Below are 16,734 nucleotides of genomic sequence, written 5' to 3' on the forward strand. Positions count from 1 at the left end.
CAAAATCAAAATTACTCTGTATTAGGATAAAAATAGTGTGATATAATTCAAAGTGTAGATAATTAAACTAAAGGAATAAATACATGAAGGAGTCTGATGGAGAATCAGATAAGTAACACAACATTGTAAAATATATTAAAATTTAATATTTTGTGGTACTTTGTGGGATTTTATTTCAGGTTATAAATAAAATATTTTCCTTGTATGCACCTCTGATTTGAAGTCATACCAGTGCCAAATACTCTAACAATTCTTGGAAATACCCTGTTATTGAAGAATGTAGATTAACGAAAATTGTAAATGAAACAGAAGGATGAGGTTGTTACGTTCACTCATAACCAACACACATGGTAGTGTTTCAACAACAATTAACATAAACGTTTTTAAGAAAAGTAAGTACATTGTGAAAAAAATTAGTTTAATTAAAGCAAAGTTATATACAAGGTATCCTTTCATAGTTTGCAATTTGATGCCAGACCAGTGCCAAATGCTATAACAATTCTTGGAAAAATGCAAGCACCAAAAAGTACTACCATAGTTAAAGAGGAATCAGTTACAGTTCCAGTGGATATTACTACTTTTTATAATAAAATAGATAATGAAGATAGTGCTGCCATGTGTTGCTGGAAAACAGAGCTTTGGTTTAATGCAACTACGGAGTACTGGTTGAGCAATGGAAACAGTAGTTTGAAATGTGATTAACTGTTGATGACTCAATGATATGTCAATTTACTAGCGAAAGAAAAAGATAAGCCAATTGTTCATTATCACATGGTAAAGTATGTGTAACTCATTCAACCGCTTAAAATGTATGTAATTAAAAATTAATTGTTTATTTATTTATTTTTTAATTCAGCTCAAGCATGTATTAAAATATAACAATTACTTTGTTGAGTCTCTCTTTCCAGATGTACTTCAAAGGTTATTGCAGATAAAACAGATAAGGATAATCTTGTTACATTCACTCATAATTAAGACACACGGTAGTGTCTCAATAGCTATAAACATAAACATTTTCATGTAAAGTAAGTACATTGTAAAAAGAATTTGTTTAATTAAAACAAAGTTATATATAGGCATTATTTCATAGTTTGCAGTTTGATGCCAACCAGTGCCAAATGCTATAACAATTCTTGGAAATACCCTGTCATTGGAGAATGCAGATTAACAAAGGTTGTAAATGAAACAGAGAAGGATGAGGTTTGAACATATGCTAAACATCCAGGTATGGAAATCAATAACAAATTTCATGTTTAAATTTTTCTTTTCTTTAAACTCATATGGATTTCAACTGTCCGATAGGTTATATCATATATAGAAACAATTTTCCATGAGACAATAAATCTTTCTTATTACTACGATTAAAGAAAAGCAGATAAATATTTTCTAATCGTTATTTAATATTCAATTATAATATAAAAAAGTATTAAAACCATATATTTACCTACGCTTCCCCAATCAGAATAGAAAGAAATTATTATTATTACCAAAAAAATTATTCAAATTTAATTTTTTATAAGAATAACATTGATTTTTATAATATAATATGTAATATATCTTTTGGTACTTAGTGAGATTTTATTTCAGATTGATTTACAATAACATGTTTATTGTGTCATTGTGCAGGGTTAAGCTGTAATATTTAATACAAGAAGTCAGAAATGATTCCAGTTTACCATAGAAAGAGCCATAATGCAAAGTTAATGTTGAGAGTTAAACCTAAGGAAAAAGGTGGAGAAATTAAAAAATTAATTTGGAAGCCAATTTTTAATAGCGAAAGGCTTGCAGGTGATTTTGGGCATAAACCCTTTGAAATATATAAGTCAATTAAATCATAATTTTAATGATAACGTCATCTAGAAATGAAACAATGAAAAGAAGTCATCATATTAATATTTTCCATGCAATAGAATTTACAGTGAATAACTTTGCGAAACTGAAAGCAGTATATCCACAAAAGAGTGGCTTCCATTGTATAAATTGGTGTATTTCCTAGTTTATATTAATGAAAGGAAAATATAAATGGTACTAGTGTGCTGGAGAAAGTGCCATAATTCAAAGTTGATGTTGAGGTTAACAGCTAAAAAAGTGATGGATAAATATGAGTTAATTTATAAGAAAATCCTTGAGAGTGAAGTGCTTGCAGGTGATTTTAGGCATACAACTTTGGAATTAGAAATCACATAGTTGATGAAAATTATAATAAATTTATGTAGATGTGTAAATATGAAAAGAATTCATGATTGCAATATTTTACATGTGATCAGGCATATGGTGAATAAAATTAGGAAACTGAAAGCTGTATATTTAATAAAGAGAGGCATCCATTGTATAAATTGGTGTATTTCCTAGTTTATACTAATGAAGGGAAAATATAAATGGCACTAGTGTGCTGGAGAAAGTGCCATAATTCAAAGTTGATGTTGAGGTTAACAGCTAAAAAAGTGATGGATAAATATGAGTTAATTTATAAGAAAATCCTTGAGAGTGAAGTGCCTGCAGGTGATTTTGGGCATACAACTTTGGAATTAGAAATAACATAGTTGATGAAAATTATAATAAAATCATGTAAATGTGTAAATATGAAAGGAATTCATAATTTCAATATTTCACATGTAATAGAACATACAGTGTGTAACTTCAAGAAACTGAAAGCAGTATACCTAAAAAACATAGACTTCCATTGCATTAACTGGTATATATTTTACAGTTTATATTAATGAAAAGAATATATAAATGTCACTAGTTTACCAGGGAAAGAGCCATAATGCAAAGATGATAGTGAGAGTAACACCTAAGAAAAAAGTGGATTTAAAGGTAAATTTAGAAACAAATTTTTGAAAGCGAAAGGCTTTAATGTGATATTGGGTATATGATGTTGAAAATATAACTCAAACAGTCATTGAATCCTATGTTAAATGCCTCTAAAAGTGTAATTATGATAAGAACTCATCATTGTAATATTTTGCATTATATTTAATAGATTAATAAATTAATATCTCGAATTGAAGCTTTACATTATGGAACGATGAGAACATTGGAAAATGTTTTATTAGATTGAATTAGTTGAAAGAATTTTTAGTTTTAATTCCTATATTCTTACAAAACGTTATAAGATCCCACAAAAAACAAGCTTTGCTTGTAAAAAAAGGACGGCAAGTACATAAGTCGTATCTAGTATGATTAATATATAGTAATATAAAATATTTTAATTAAAAAAAAGTAGTGAAATCCAAATGTTAGGCAAGTATAAATTTTTTCCATGGCGAAAATTGAAATTTAGAAAAAAGTAAATAGTAATACAAAAATTACTTGCCGGGCCCGTAATATTCATGTGTAAGTTGCTATCTTGTAATATAAGCATTGCTTCTCGTAAGTTAAAAATGTGGCTATTTAATACGATTGCATACAACGGGCCTGGCAAGTAATTTTTGTATTACTATTTACTTTTTTCTAAATTTCAATTTTCGCCATGGAAAAAATTTATACTTGCCTAACATTTGGATTTCACTACTTTTTTTTAATTAAAATATTTTATATTACTATATATTAATCATACTAGATACGACTTATGTACTTGCCGTCCTTTTTTTACAAGCAAAGCTTGTTTTTTGTGGGTATGATTATCAGTAATATTACTTATCTAAGAAAACAGGTTGGCTTATTATAGATGTGGAGAGCATGCTGCGTGATCTGAATCTGTGTTCCATTCCTTAGCGTTGCTTAATTCCTCTGGTTGAAATCAGTATGACGTATGCACTTTACTCCTGGTACGACCTTCCATAGAACCTTTACACCTAGGAAAAAGAGACATTATAATTAGCAGTAATTTTACCAATTAACTATACATGATAATAAATACACTAGGATCTGCATTTTATTTAAAAAATTATAATAATATTTTTTATTATGTATTTCTTATTTAAATTCATGAATCTATTTGTTTCATAAATTTATATATTAAGTTAATTTTGACAAGAATTAACTTAATATCTTTCCTTAATACGTAATGTAAGTTTTTAGAAGTATAAAAAATTTATTCTACCTGTTTTTTTCGATAATCCAGAAAAGTCATTAAAAATTTTATAACTTCACTATAACTGGTTAACATTTTCCAACAAATTAAAACTCTTTAACAATTTATACTAACACTCGTTTGATTAAAAATCCGCGCTGCCAAACTGACATTTCTGCACTTTTCACACTCTCACAAGACTCACAGATAGGTCCAGTGGTATAGACTCACCAAAAAATCACCCAGTGGCGTAGAATTATTTTAGACAAAGACCCAGATAGAAATCTATGAGTTAGAGAGAGAAGAGCAATGGCGACGTCCGAGATAGGAAAATAAGATACGAAGGCCTGGAGAAACCACGTTGAACGCGGTATAAGGCTCTCTCTTTCTCTTTAAGGCATTTAAACAAGGATAGCCTATCATACATATCCTATACTCTTTCCAGTCACTCAGTCCAGGCGGGGAAAAATCCATGAGGAAGTATGGTTCCTAAACGCATCAAAAAAATCTTGCAGGCCATTAGTGGCGGTCATTGTACGTGGAGGTTTGAGGAGTGTCGTTAGGATTCCTATTGGATCGTGGTTGATTAAGTGATGGTAGATTGTTATGAGTTTAATTCAGAACGAACGAAGTGGAATTCGAGTTAAGGTTTCGCATATTTCTCCGCCGGTATGCGAGTTTCCTACATTCTGGTATGTTGTGACCCAAGTTTTTGCAATAACGGCTTGTTTCTACATTTAGTTCTCGAGACTGAGTGTTTGAGAGCCCCCTTAGGGTTTGTGGTGGCATTGAATCCTGACCCTGCTCCGAATTTCCCGGATTTCTTTGTGTTGTCGCAAGTCTATTTCTTAATGCTTCATATACGTTCTCTAATTCACGAATCCGCTTTTCCGCATTGGTGTTTTCCGTTAGCAACATAGCAACTTCCTCCTGCGCACTTCTCTTTTTCTCGAGTTCTATTTCTAATTCTTTAATTCTATGGTCGCTGGCTACTAATTCCGCCTGTAGCTGGTCAAAATAGGCTGGAGTCAAACCTTTACCGTTGGACATCTTTTCGTTTAGTATTTGGTTAATTATCGAATTGCGTATCCCACTTCTGACATCAATTTTGTAACGTCCTGATTCGCGGGGACGGATTTCGATATGTAGAATCGGCTCGTTCGTAAATTATCCGTTTCGGGCACTATACGTTTTGACTAGTCTACCCGGGACCGGTCGCGATTCGATCGTTCGTATGAAACAAATGCTGAGGCTTATACCTGTTTTCGTGGAGAAGTGGCTTCTTGGGTGATGATGAGGGTGGAAAATGCAAAAGAATATAAACACTAATTTCACTTAAGAAATGAGCAAAAATAGTATAATTAGAGTAAGAATAATGAATACAGTGAAAGTAGATACTAACTAAAATACAAGTGGTTCAAACAAAGTTGAAGCAAATCGACTTAGGAAAAACAGTGTAGCTTGATTTAAGGAAGTATTAGAATGAATCTATCCAAACTTAATTGCTACGTTTTCTTAACCTAGAGCTGTGCTGGGATTCTGTAACTTCCCAGCGATGATTGTCGGTATCGCTAACTGCCGATAGTTGTCGCTTGCAGTAACGAAAAGAGCGATTCTGTAACTCTTCCGTCTATATGGATTCAGTAACTAGTTATCGACAACTTTCGGTAATTGAATCGAGTTACCGAGAGATATCGCTAAGAGCGATTCTGTAACACAAAGTTTTCGATAATTGTCGTTAAAAAGGGCGGTCGCTACCGAATTCTATCGTTAACTTAACGACGACCGTGATAGGCGTCGGTAGAAGTTTACCGAGAAAGTAAATATAATAAATGTCACAAATATTTCTTAAATTAATATTCAGAAATCACAAAAAAGTACTTACAATAAATTTTCTTTATAAATTAAGGCTTACAGTAAAAATCGTAGGAAATAAAATTTAATATTTTTCCAATTTTTATATTTAAAAATAACTATATATATATATATATATATATGCAGAGGTTTTCTCTAAAATATAGAATTAATTGTATTATTTAACTATAGCACACAGGCACTAACTGTACATTGTCTAACTCAAAAAAATGTTAAAACATTAATTTTTAATACTTATTTTAATTAAAATATACTTACGTTTTAATACTTCTTTTAAATAAAATATGATAATTTTGCTATAGTAAGAATTGCTATAGTCAAAATTGATATAGTCAAGTAACACAAAAATTCATATTTCGGTTGGTATTAAATACACCAATATTACCAACTTCCCTAGAACCTTAACGTATTTTATCGTTATCGTACAAATATGAGTTGCACCGACTATTGTCGTAAAGCTAAAGTTACAGAATCGCTCATTCGTTAGCGCAAGCGATAACTGTCGATAGTTAGCGATACCGACAGCTGTCGTTAAGGGGTTTGACCCACTTGAGGCCAAAAACACTCACAATATAATAGTTGATGTGGTATATATTATTTATTACGAGCATTGTGAGTTTTTGGTGGAATACGTGCAAGGAAAAGCAAAGGTTTATTAAAGTTATTCGTCGGATAAATTTTATATTAGTACCGCTGAACCTCTAGCGACATCTATCTCGGTCGTTGTTAAGTTATAACGATATTATTAGTTTTCCTTTCAATAAAAAACTCAGTGAAATATCAATTCTCAGCTAAATGATTCGGTTTAGTACAATTTATATTAACTTCAATTGTTCGTAACTCCGTCGCTTAACTAAGATTGAACTGAGAGTTTTCTTAAAAAGGAAAGGTACGTTTATTCGGGTGGGTAGGAGAATGACCTAAAGATAAAATGTCCTAACGATAAAATGACCTAAAAACGCTAACTTCACATTGGTTAAAAGCCGGTATTGCAGATTACCGACCGAATCGTCCGAATTTCCTAAATTTGAGTAGCTGGCAACGCTGGACTGTCAAACGTCAGTAAATAGAGTCAGAGGTTATGCACAGTAGAGAAAAATTCTGGATCTGTCAGATAAGTATTTTAAATGAATAAATGAAAATGAATGAATTACTTTGTGGGTATTTCTTACATTTTACAGAAGAGCTACGAGAGGAAACATTTAAAATATTATGATGTCATGGAAGATCAGGAGGTATTCAAAGAATTTGCTAAGCAACATATTTTGAAATATTTAAGAGCCGAACCACAATAGGATTATTTGTTATCCACACTGACAGTCTTTGGATAAACGAGAGAGAGAAGGTTATGCTGCTCGAATAATGTTAGGATATTAATACTGTGCCTGGATTGCATATTGCTGTCAAACAGTTTTTGCTTTAGCAGCCTTCGTGTCGAATAATGCCCATAAAGAAGGCATGTTTTCAAGAGGTCTAGTATATAGGGGAGATCGTTTTTCTCGTGTAATTTTGGTAGTGAGTATAAACTTAAAACTTTTCAATCTGGAACAAGCTTATGCAGGATTAACGCAAATTACTTGTATAGTTATTTGAGCAAATAAATTCTTTTTAAAAGCTCTATCAAACATATACCTTTTGCTTGGATATAATGTTATATGTTTTTTGTAGATTTATTGAGAAGAAAAGATGTGAGATTACCTTTCGAACAGTCTTTGGAAACTGCAGAAGCTACCTGACAAATATGGTTGCAATCTCACTGAGGTAAAAGAATGAGATATCTTGGTAAATTTTGTAAAATACAATTCTATAGAAATGTCCCAGTTACTTTTGATAAGAAGAAAGACCAATTAATTTTATTGAAACAATCTGTGTGTGTGCTATAGAGACCGTGCACACCAACACAATGATAGCGAAGTGTCAATGTATAACTGTATACGTATAAATAAATTACACTCAAAAACTGCGAAAATTGACCGATAGTTTGCGCTGATAGTATGCATATACACCAATATACATTCTTATCTCACTGTCATTGTGTTGGTGTGCACGGTCTCTATAATATTTATTACTTTTCTTAGATACAATGATGAAATAAATTTCTGATTGCCTGGCCTCTATTGTGGAGAACCTGATTCAGAAATGACTACTACTAGACTCGAGGAATCAAATATAAACCTTACTAGAAGAAATTGGAATATTAATGTAAAGCATTGCATGCTGTGCATTTCTCTCAAATAGCAACTATTCATTCTATCATGATAAATACTTCATAATTTTAACTGAACTTTGTTAAATGACTGTTTCAATTTTTCATATTATTCTTTAGATTTCACAATTTACCTGATGGAAGAAAAATATGATTAGAGGAATTCTAAACTACTAATAGAAGCATTATAAATTTCCAGTGCTATTATTACACGAATTTCCTGAAATAGCTGCCTATAATTGGGGATATACAAAGTGTCCACATTTTAAATGTTGAAAAATCAAGAATTTTTGGTTCGAAAGTAATGACTTAAAAAGACCCTCGATTAAAAAATACATTTTGTGCATTAAGTGGAACTTAGAAGAGTGTTTGCAGATTAAATTTAAAAAACGCATGTTCCAATATTTATAATTGCGGTGTGGCAAAATAATGGTCAGATATATAAGAACCTTTGTGTCTTTTATCTTCATATATATCTGATCATAAATTTGCCACACCGCAATTATAAATATTGGAACATGCGTTTTTTAAATTTAATCTGCAAACACTCTTCTAAGTTCCACTTAATGCACAAAATGTATTTTTTAATCGAGGGTCTTTTTAAGTCATTACTTTCGAACCAAAAATTCTTGATTTTTCAACATTTAAAATGTGGACACTTTGTATATCCCCAATTATAGGCAGCTATTTCAGGAAATTCGTGTAATAATAGCACTGGAAATTTATAATGCTTCTATTAGTAGTTTAGAATTCCTCTAATCATATTTTTCTTCCATCAGGTAAATTGTGAAATCTAAAGAATAATATGAAAAATTGAAACAGTCATTTAACAAAGTTCAGTTAAAATTATGAAGTATTTATCATGATAGAATGAATAGTTGCTATTTGAGAGAAATTCACAGCATGCAATGCTTTACATTAATATTCCAATTTCTTCTAGTAAGGTTTATATTCGATTCCTCGAGTCTAGTAGTAGTCATTTCTGAATCAGGTTCTCCACAATAGAGGCCAGGCAATCAGAAATTTATTTCATCATTGTATCTAAGAAAAGTAATAAATATTATAGAGACCGTGCACACCAACACAATGACAGTGAGATAAGAATGTATATTGGTGTATATGCATACTATCAGCGCAAACTATCGGTCAATTTTCGCAGTTTTTGAGTGTAATTTATTTATACGTATACAGTTATACATTGACACTTCGCTATCATTGTGTTGGTGTGCACGGTCTCTATAGCACACATACAGATTGTTTCAATAAAATTAATTGGTCTTTCTTCTTATCAAAAATAACTGGGACATTTCTATAGAATTGTATTTTACAAAATTTACCAAGATATCTCATTCTTTTACCTCAGTGAGATTGCAACCATATTTGTCAGGTAGCTTCTGCAGTTTCCAAAGACTGTTCGAAAGGTAATCTCACATCTTCTCTTCTCAATAAATCTACAAAAAACATATAACATTATATCCAAGCAAAAGGTATATGTTTGATAGAGCTTCTAAAAAGAATTTATTTGCTCAAATAACTATACAAGTAATTTGCGTTAATCCTGCATAAGCTTGTTCCAGATTGAAAAGTTTTAAGTTTATACTCACTACCAAAATTACACGAGAAAAACGATCTCCCCTATATACTAGACCTCTTGAAAACATGCCTTCTTTATGGGCATTATTCGACACGAAGGCTGCTAAAGCAAAAACTGTTTGACAGCAATATGCAATCCAGGCACAGTATTAATATCCTAACATTATTCGAGCAGCATAACCTTCTCTCTCTCGTTTATCCAAAGACTGTCAGTGTGGATAACAAATAATCCTATTGTGGTTCGGCTCTTAAATATTTCAAAATATGTTGCTTAGCAAATTCTTTGAATACCTCCTGATCTTCCATGACATCATAATATTTTAAATGTTTCCTCTCGTAGCTCTTCTGTAAAATGTAAGAAATACCCACAAAGTAATTCATTCATTTTCATTTATTCATTTAAAATACTTATCTGACAGATCCAGAATTTTTCTCTACTGTGCATAACCTCTGACTCTATTTACTGACGTTCGACAGTCCAGCGTTGCCAGCTACTCAAATTTAGGAAATTCGGACGATTCGGTCGGTAATCTGCAATACCGGCTTTTAACCAATGTGAAGTTAGCGTTTTTAGGTCATTTTATCGTTAGGACATTTTATCTTTATGTCATTCTCCTACCCACCGTTTATTCGGTAGGATTCGGTAGGTTACCGACAGTACCGACATTACAAGCGACAATCATCGCTGACTCTGAGTTACAGAATCGCACTTAGCGATTTCTGTCGGTAACTGGACTTAACGATACCGAAAGTTGTCGCTAAGAGTTACAGAATCCCACTACTGGACTCTCCGACCCCCGGAGTGGGGGTGCGCGTTGAGCTAAGGCAAGGCGCATGATTTAGCTCCCCCACTACCTTGTTCTGAATTCAGCTTACTGTAGAGGGGCCGCAATATAGATGTTTCTAATTACTAAATACTAATTTCAAAATACATAATGCATGGTCCACTACTCCACTCCACTGTTCAAAATTGAATCATGTACAGGTATAGTTTCTGCTTCCCTATACTATCTTGTAGCAAAAATGCTTCTCGCAAAATTGATTCATGTCCATCTCAACTACTCTATACTATCTTATAGCAAAAATTTAGACAACAGCAGACGAAACGCGACATCGACAAATATGAAGATGACGTTTTGGACGTAGTAAAAGTATTATCCAGAAAGCATATTATTTATGTTGGAAACGTAGGTATGTTGAAAAATGGAATGGAAAATAATGCAAATATGGCGCATACATATATAATATTATTTATCAAGTATAAAAAGGAAGAGATCGGATGTAATTTTCAGCCTATAAAGAGGAAAAAGCATCAGATAAGTATCGGGAGCAGTAAATCAAAAGAAAGATTAAAGAATATTTTGCTTTGTTAAATTAATCTTTCTTCTGACTTGCTGCTCCCGATACTTATCTGATGCTTTTTCCTCTTTATAGGCTGAAAATTGCATCCGATCTCTTCCCTTTTATATTTGAAAAATAATATTATATATATGCACCATATTTGCATTATTTTCCATTCCATTTTTCGACATCCCTACATTTCCAACATAAATAATATGCTTTCTGGATAATACTTTTACTACGTCCAAAACGTCATCTTCGTATTTGTCGATGTCGCGTTTCGTCTGCTGTTGTCTTTAAATTTTTGCTATAAGATAGTATAGAGGAGTTGAGATCAGCGTTGCCAAGTCTGGAAGCGGATTGCGGAATCCAATAGAAAGAAAGAAAGAAGAACCGCCATAATTTGTATTTAGTAGCAGAGGGTAAAGTAGAACATAATAATGCCGCGGGCGTATGTTTGTCTTCTTTCTTGATGAGGTTAGGTGTAAACTGTAAATAGTGCAGTTTTATACATTAATAATAGAACAAACGTAAATAAAAACTAATAAATCTTCAAAACTATATATTAAATGCCAATTTGCAATTAATATTTAGTTGAATTACAAAATTAAAATTCAACATTTAAGAAGTGACGCCGTAATTTTAACGTCAATGTTTAATTCTATTGAAGAAAAACACTTTGAGTAATGTTTAATAACTTACTGAGTGAACCAGTGTAAGTTAAATGTTAAATAGAACAACGAATATATTGGTTCCATAAATCATGTTTATTTACGATATTGTACATAAAAAAAATGTGTGTAACATAATTACGAATGATTTGAAAAATTACGGAGTTAAATATAGGTTCAAGAAAAACTCTTTTCAAACGAATAATGAAGATTTAAATAAAAGTAATAGGCAGCAGAATGTTTTTAATGCGGTGTTATCAGTACAGCGTGTGGACATTGTAAATTTATCATCAGGGGGAGTAGTTCATGTTCCACAATTCGTAAAAGAAGCAACAAATTTTTTGGAGAAACACTTGACACAAGAAGGTTTATTCAGAAAGGCAGGATCCCAAATTAGACAGAAGGAGCTTGTGTCTATTATAGAAAAAGGCTTTCCTTTACCAGATAAAGCATATGCAATTGATGTTGCAAATCTTTTAAAAACATTTTTCAGAAATTTATCTGAGCCTTTAATACCTTATACTTATCATGATTTATTTGTACACTGTGCAATGTTAAAAGGTCACTGCGTTGAAGCTTTGTTACTAGCCTCTATGTTTCTACCAACCAGACACTTGCAGACTCTTGCATTTTTTATGGAATTTCTTAAAAAGGTATCAACATATGAAAAACATAATAAAATGACTATTGACAATTTGGCAAAAGTGATTACTCCAAATATTATGCCTTTGCAAGAAACCTCTATGCTAACAGTTGAAACAAGATTACAATTACATTTACTAGTAATTAAGGTATGTTGATTGTCAATAATAACCTAGCTTTATCCTAGTATAATAATAATAAATGAGAAGAAAATAATGTGTGCAATGTTTTTTACTTTTTCAGATTTTAATAGAGAATGCTCAAAATATAGGTGTACTTCCTGATCGCATCAGTCAAATTATTTGCAACGAAGCTTTTAGCAGAGATTGCGAGGAATTGGTGTCATCAGATGCAGATACACATTCAAAATTAAAGGATAAAAAACATCGGAGTGCAAGTCTTACACGTAAGCCACATCTACGTTCCTCCAATCTAAACCTAAGTATGTCCTTAAGAAGAAGATGGTTCTTCTTTGTATTAAAAATTTGTTAAAGTGTAATGGTTTTTTCTAAAGGAATGTTCAGTGGATTGAAAAAGATTGTTGGCAAGAATGGATCCTCAGATGTTCTTAATGAAAAAGAAAATCATCAAAGTATGAAAAAATCACAAATGACAAATTCATCCTCAAGTAAAATTGCAAAGAAAAGAAAAGTCATAGAATTACCAGAAACACTGAATGTGAAGAAAAAGTAAGTTAATATTATTTGCATTAAAACGGAAACGATTAAAACAATTCTAATATATATATATATATATATATTTTTTTTTTTTGTTATAGAAAAACACCTGATAAATTGGAAAAAAGTAAAAAATTGAGATTAAGCTTGGATCGATTTGTTCAGAAAAGTAATAAACAGGTAAGATTTTTTGGCATTATTAAAATTACTTATGAAAGAGATTAAACTGTTCTCTAATTATTTTAGAGATCAACGGAGAGCGAAATAGGGCAAAATACGTATACGGAAAGACGATGGAGTTCGGCGGGAGATTCTACATCGAAAAAATCATCTGCATCGCCTAGGATGCGCCAATTTGAAAGAAATAAAATGTCGCCATTTAAAACTCAGGATGATTATAACGATGTTCTGGTTGATGCAGATATTAATTTATCTGATGATAATAATAGCGAGCTGGACTTGCACGCGAGTAACAGTGTAAATGAAAGTAGGAGTATAAATTGGAGCCCAACTGAAACAAGGATTAGGAATAGATCTGTTTTGGATAAGGACCGGGAGCAATCTATGTCGCGGCAAAACTATGACGATACAAATGAATACGTAAAAGTTCCCAAACGAGAATATGAAGAAATAAAGAGTAGAGTAAGTGCGATTGAATCAAGAATATCTGAAGAACTTGATGGTATTGCTATGAGAAAGGCACACAGCAGTACAGCAATATTTTCGCATTCTGTGTCTAAAGTACAGACAGAATATGAAAAAACTTTGGAAGAAGCAAGTATAGAAGATACCATCAAAGCAGATAACTTAGCAAAAAGACTTGGAAAAGAATTAAAAATCAGAAGGTCTTCCGAGCATAAAATTATAAGATCTCCTAGTGCTAGAAAGATTGGCACTATCAGGAGAAGATCTCAAGATAAAATTGTTGGGTAATGTACAAAAAGTTATTTTTCGTATTTGTTATTTCTCAATTATTATGCTTGTTTTTGTTGATTGTACTTTCTGCACTTTTCCAAAAACTATATATATCATATGGCTTTTAATGAAAAGTATGGAAAATAAAAACTCATCTATTTTATTAATATTATTATTATACTTTCTATTTTTGTAGAGGACGCATCACCAGACGAGCTTCGTGGGATTCAAATTCGCGAAACACCAGTCAAATTATCCAATTTAATTCTGATACTCTCCACCAATGCGATAATGTGAGAATGGAGTACGATTCGTTTTGTAGTGACGAGACCAATGCAAGATTAAAATATTTGCAAAAACAGCTGCGAACTTTAATTACACACACAACTGAGCATGCTGGAGATTCACTGAGTGATGAGAGTCTTAATATGGTCAATGAAAGCAGCAGCAAAATTTCCTCCGTACGCAGAACATCTTCATTAAGGAGCAGTAATCCAAAAAGCGAATACTTCAATAAAAAAGTGGAACAGTTAAAAAGAGCTAAGAGTCATCAACATTTGATTTGCAAATTTGATAACGAAGAAAGTAACAATAAACCTAGCATATCTTCGTGGAAGGATGCTGACAATTACTTTAAATCAACGGTTATTCGCTCCCCGGTTATGTCTCAGACAGGACGAGCGTCAATCGCAAAATTGAGGACTCAAAATGCTGGAATGGTCCTGGCAACAGCGAACCTATTTGACACGAATAGACTAAAACTGAAAACTTCAGGAGTAGGCACAGAGTTAAAAAATTGTAATAATGTAAAAGATAGTAAGCCTAAAAAGGTAGCTATTAGAGCATCTTGGTCAAAAGAATCTAACAAAATTAGGATTTTGCAGGATTCAAAGTCATTACAACCTCAGTCATTACACAAATTAGCAATGTCAAATGTGAGCAAAAGAAATCAGTTAGGCGTTAACAAAAATTACAAACGTAACTTGGGAAATGTAAATAATTCAGTAAAAGAGAGAACGGATCAAAAGAAAACGGAAGTCCCCCCTCTTTCGCCAACTGCGAATAACAGACAGGTGAAAAGTACTTCACTTTGTAGAACTCCCCATATTAAAAAGCCATTAGCAAAGACCCCATTAATTCTAAAAACTCCAAAAAATTGTAAAACACTAGGAAAACATGACAATAGCATGCGTAGTACACCAATGAAAGCAGTTAAGTTGAATTCAATTATGAAATAAATTTCTGGAAGTGTTCTTGAGCGATACGTACTTCAAATTATTAAAAAACAAGAGGTTGACAAATGCATCGTAATTGTACATTTTGAGTATTCTCACTTTATGATCTTCTTTTTATAAAAAACTACTTAACAATATATATAAATACTTAGGATTTCATTATCCACTATCATTGTAGGATTTGATATATTTTTGTATAATTGTATTAATATAAGTAAAAATAAAGTGTTTTTCTTAATAAAATTATCAACTACTATTATATTTTTTTGATTATTTATTGTATCTTTGGTGTTTATTCTTATGAAATAAATACATATATGAATCTAATTTGATTGACAAACCACTTTTTTTTTTTGCATTGTTGAAACTTTTCAGATATAAGCACTTATATAAATAATTCATTTTTTCTTTGAGTTAGGACTTGTAGATTGAAAGACACTTGATGCTGACATTAGATTTTCTATATACTGACTTAATACTTGGTTTTCACTGCGTAACTTCAAATTTTCTTCTTTCACACTATCAACCCTTTGAGACAAATCTGCATAAAAAGAAAGAAATCAAATGATAAATCACATGCTTAAAAGTTTCCTAGGGTTAATTAATTATTTTGGCCTAGATTTAGATATTCTTTAAATTATTTCATAAAGATGACATATTATATGATTTCAATAACAATCTTTTATTACATGGTAATTAAAATAGCATTTCACTTACCATCTAGTGTATTTTGCAGTTCAAGGACTTGTGCAATTAATCTTGCTTTTTCTTCCTGTTCATCTGGATTGATATCTGTATCTAGACCTTTAAAAAAATAAATTATTTAAAAAATTAAGCAGAGACAGAGTAGAGAACATTGACCACTACGTACTATTAGGACTAAAACTACCATTGGTAAAAGTAGATGGAATAGAATCCAAACTATGTCCCCCAGCCAAAGTTTCAGAGATTTGTGATGCATTATCGGGGATATCGTCTTCTGGAATGATAACTATCAAAAGATGAGCGTAGACTGTATTATATGAAAGATATATAAGCAATAGTCTTGTTCATTTACCTTGAGGATCATCATCAGCTAGAGGTATGCTGTTGATATCATCTTGCAATTTGGTCGACATGATATAATTGCGATTGCGACGAATAAATTATTTTAAAGATCCCTTTGTTATTTGTTTACAATAAAATGACAGATAAGATATTCTGCTACATAATTAATCAGTTAGTGTCATACCGTGTTTCTTTTCTGCGGATTGGATCGGATTGGATTGGCATCTAGTCACAGTCACGCAACTTACAACAAAAAATAACTAGATTCCCTATAATCCGGTGTGTCTATTCCTGTAGTGGGATTCTGTCTTCTTCTTCTTTGTTGGGTTTTGGGCTTCGCTTCGATGAACGATTACCCACTGTTGGTACAATTTGATCGTAGAGTTATTTTGTGTTGCGTTGTTTAGTCAGTGCTTGGCAGTGACATTTGGTGTGGTTGAGAGACGGAGTTGTCCATGAATTGTGTGGTAAATGTAGACTTCTTCATGAATACAGGTGGCGAAGGCAGTGTCCTCTG

The 16,734-nt window shown here is 31.9% G+C and overlaps 2 protein-coding genes and 1 long non-coding RNA gene across 9 annotated transcripts; 2 read left to right on the top strand and 1 right to left on the bottom strand.

Annotated features, from left to right (window-relative positions):
- The first annotated feature begins 457 nt into the window (after window positions 1–457).
- On the top strand, window positions 458–2,940 carry LOC136781758 (uncharacterized). 2 transcript variants are annotated; one of them, XR_010823983.1, is made up of 3 exons: window positions 458–1,025; window positions 1,091–1,225; window positions 1,588–2,940. It is a non-coding gene; the product is annotated as an uncharacterized lncRNA (long non-coding RNA). The 2 variants fall into 2 exon arrangements; XR_010823984.1 differs by having other exon boundaries at window positions 1,627–2,940.
- Window positions 2,941–11,209: 8,269 nt separating this feature from the next.
- On the top strand, window positions 11,210–15,408 carry LOC136781664 (putative leucine-rich repeat-containing protein DDB_G0290503). 3 transcript variants are annotated; one of them, XM_066740591.1, is made up of 7 exons: window positions 11,210–11,452; window positions 12,263–12,492; window positions 12,587–12,785; window positions 12,858–13,032; window positions 13,122–13,200; window positions 13,267–13,949; window positions 14,132–15,408. In XM_066740591.1, exons 2-7 carry the CDS (start codon window positions 12,295–12,297, stop codon window positions 15,171–15,173), a joined length of 2,376 nt encoding a protein of 791 aa, XP_066596688.1. In that variant the 5' UTR covers window positions 11,210–11,452; window positions 12,263–12,294; the 3' UTR covers window positions 15,174–15,408. The 3 variants fall into 3 exon arrangements, with proteins under 3 accessions (XP_066596688.1, XP_066596686.1, XP_066596687.1); XM_066740589.1 differs by lacking the exon at window positions 11,210–11,452 and having other exon boundaries at window positions 11,461–12,492; XM_066740590.1 differs by lacking the exon at window positions 11,210–11,452 and having other exon boundaries at window positions 11,461–12,492; window positions 12,587–12,749.
- A 28-nt stretch (window positions 15,409–15,436) lies between these two features.
- LOC136781665 (short coiled-coil protein B) lies at window positions 15,437–16,430 on the bottom strand. Of its 4 annotated transcripts, none has more exons than XM_066740595.1 (4): window positions 16,228–16,430; window positions 16,060–16,149; window positions 15,888–15,974; window positions 15,437–15,711 (listed from the first exon to the last, which is right to left on the bottom strand). In XM_066740595.1, exons 1-4 carry the CDS (start codon window positions 16,286–16,288, stop codon window positions 15,569–15,571), a joined length of 381 nt encoding a protein of 126 aa, XP_066596692.1. In that variant the 5' UTR covers window positions 16,289–16,430; the 3' UTR covers window positions 15,437–15,568. The 4 variants fall into 4 exon arrangements, with proteins under 4 accessions (XP_066596692.1, XP_066596690.1, XP_066596691.1 ...); XM_066740593.1 differs by having other exon boundaries at window positions 16,042–16,149; XM_066740594.1 differs by having other exon boundaries at window positions 16,060–16,161.
- Window positions 16,431–16,734: the final 304 nt, after the last annotated feature.

The sequence above is a fragment of the Prorops nasuta genome, unplaced genomic scaffold, assembly GCF_024137725.1.
Source record: "Prorops nasuta isolate Cenicafe-Biocafe unplaced genomic scaffold, Cenicafe_Pnas_1.2 PNAS00024, whole genome shotgun sequence".
Taxonomy (NCBI): domain Eukaryota; kingdom Metazoa; phylum Arthropoda; class Insecta; order Hymenoptera; family Bethylidae; genus Prorops; species Prorops nasuta.

Bases quoted from the DNA above. Each gene is read 5' to 3' on its own strand.
- LOC136781665 (XM_066740592.1), bottom strand. From the start codon at position 16,288: ATGTCGACCAAATTGCAAGATGATATCAACAGCATACCTCTAGCTGAT. The intron at 15,975-16,041 runs GTACGTAGTGGT...ATTTTTTTAAAG, and splicing joins TGGTAGTTTTAGTCCTAATA to GTCTAGATACAGATATCAAT. The intron at 15,712-15,887 runs GTAAGTGAAATG...CTTTTTATGCAG, and splicing joins ACTGCAAAATACACTAGATG to ATTTGTCTCAAAGGGTTGAT.
- LOC136781664 (XM_066740589.1), top strand. From the start codon at position 11,794: ATGTTTATTTACGATATTGTACATAAAAAAAATGTGTGTAACATAATT. The intron at 12,493-12,586 runs GTATGTTGATTG...TTACTTTTTCAG, and splicing joins TACATTTACTAGTAATTAAG to ATTTTAATAGAGAATGCTCA. The intron at 12,786-12,857 runs GTATGTCCTTAA...TTTTTTCTAAAG, and splicing joins TTCCTCCAATCTAAACCTAA to GAATGTTCAGTGGATTGAAA.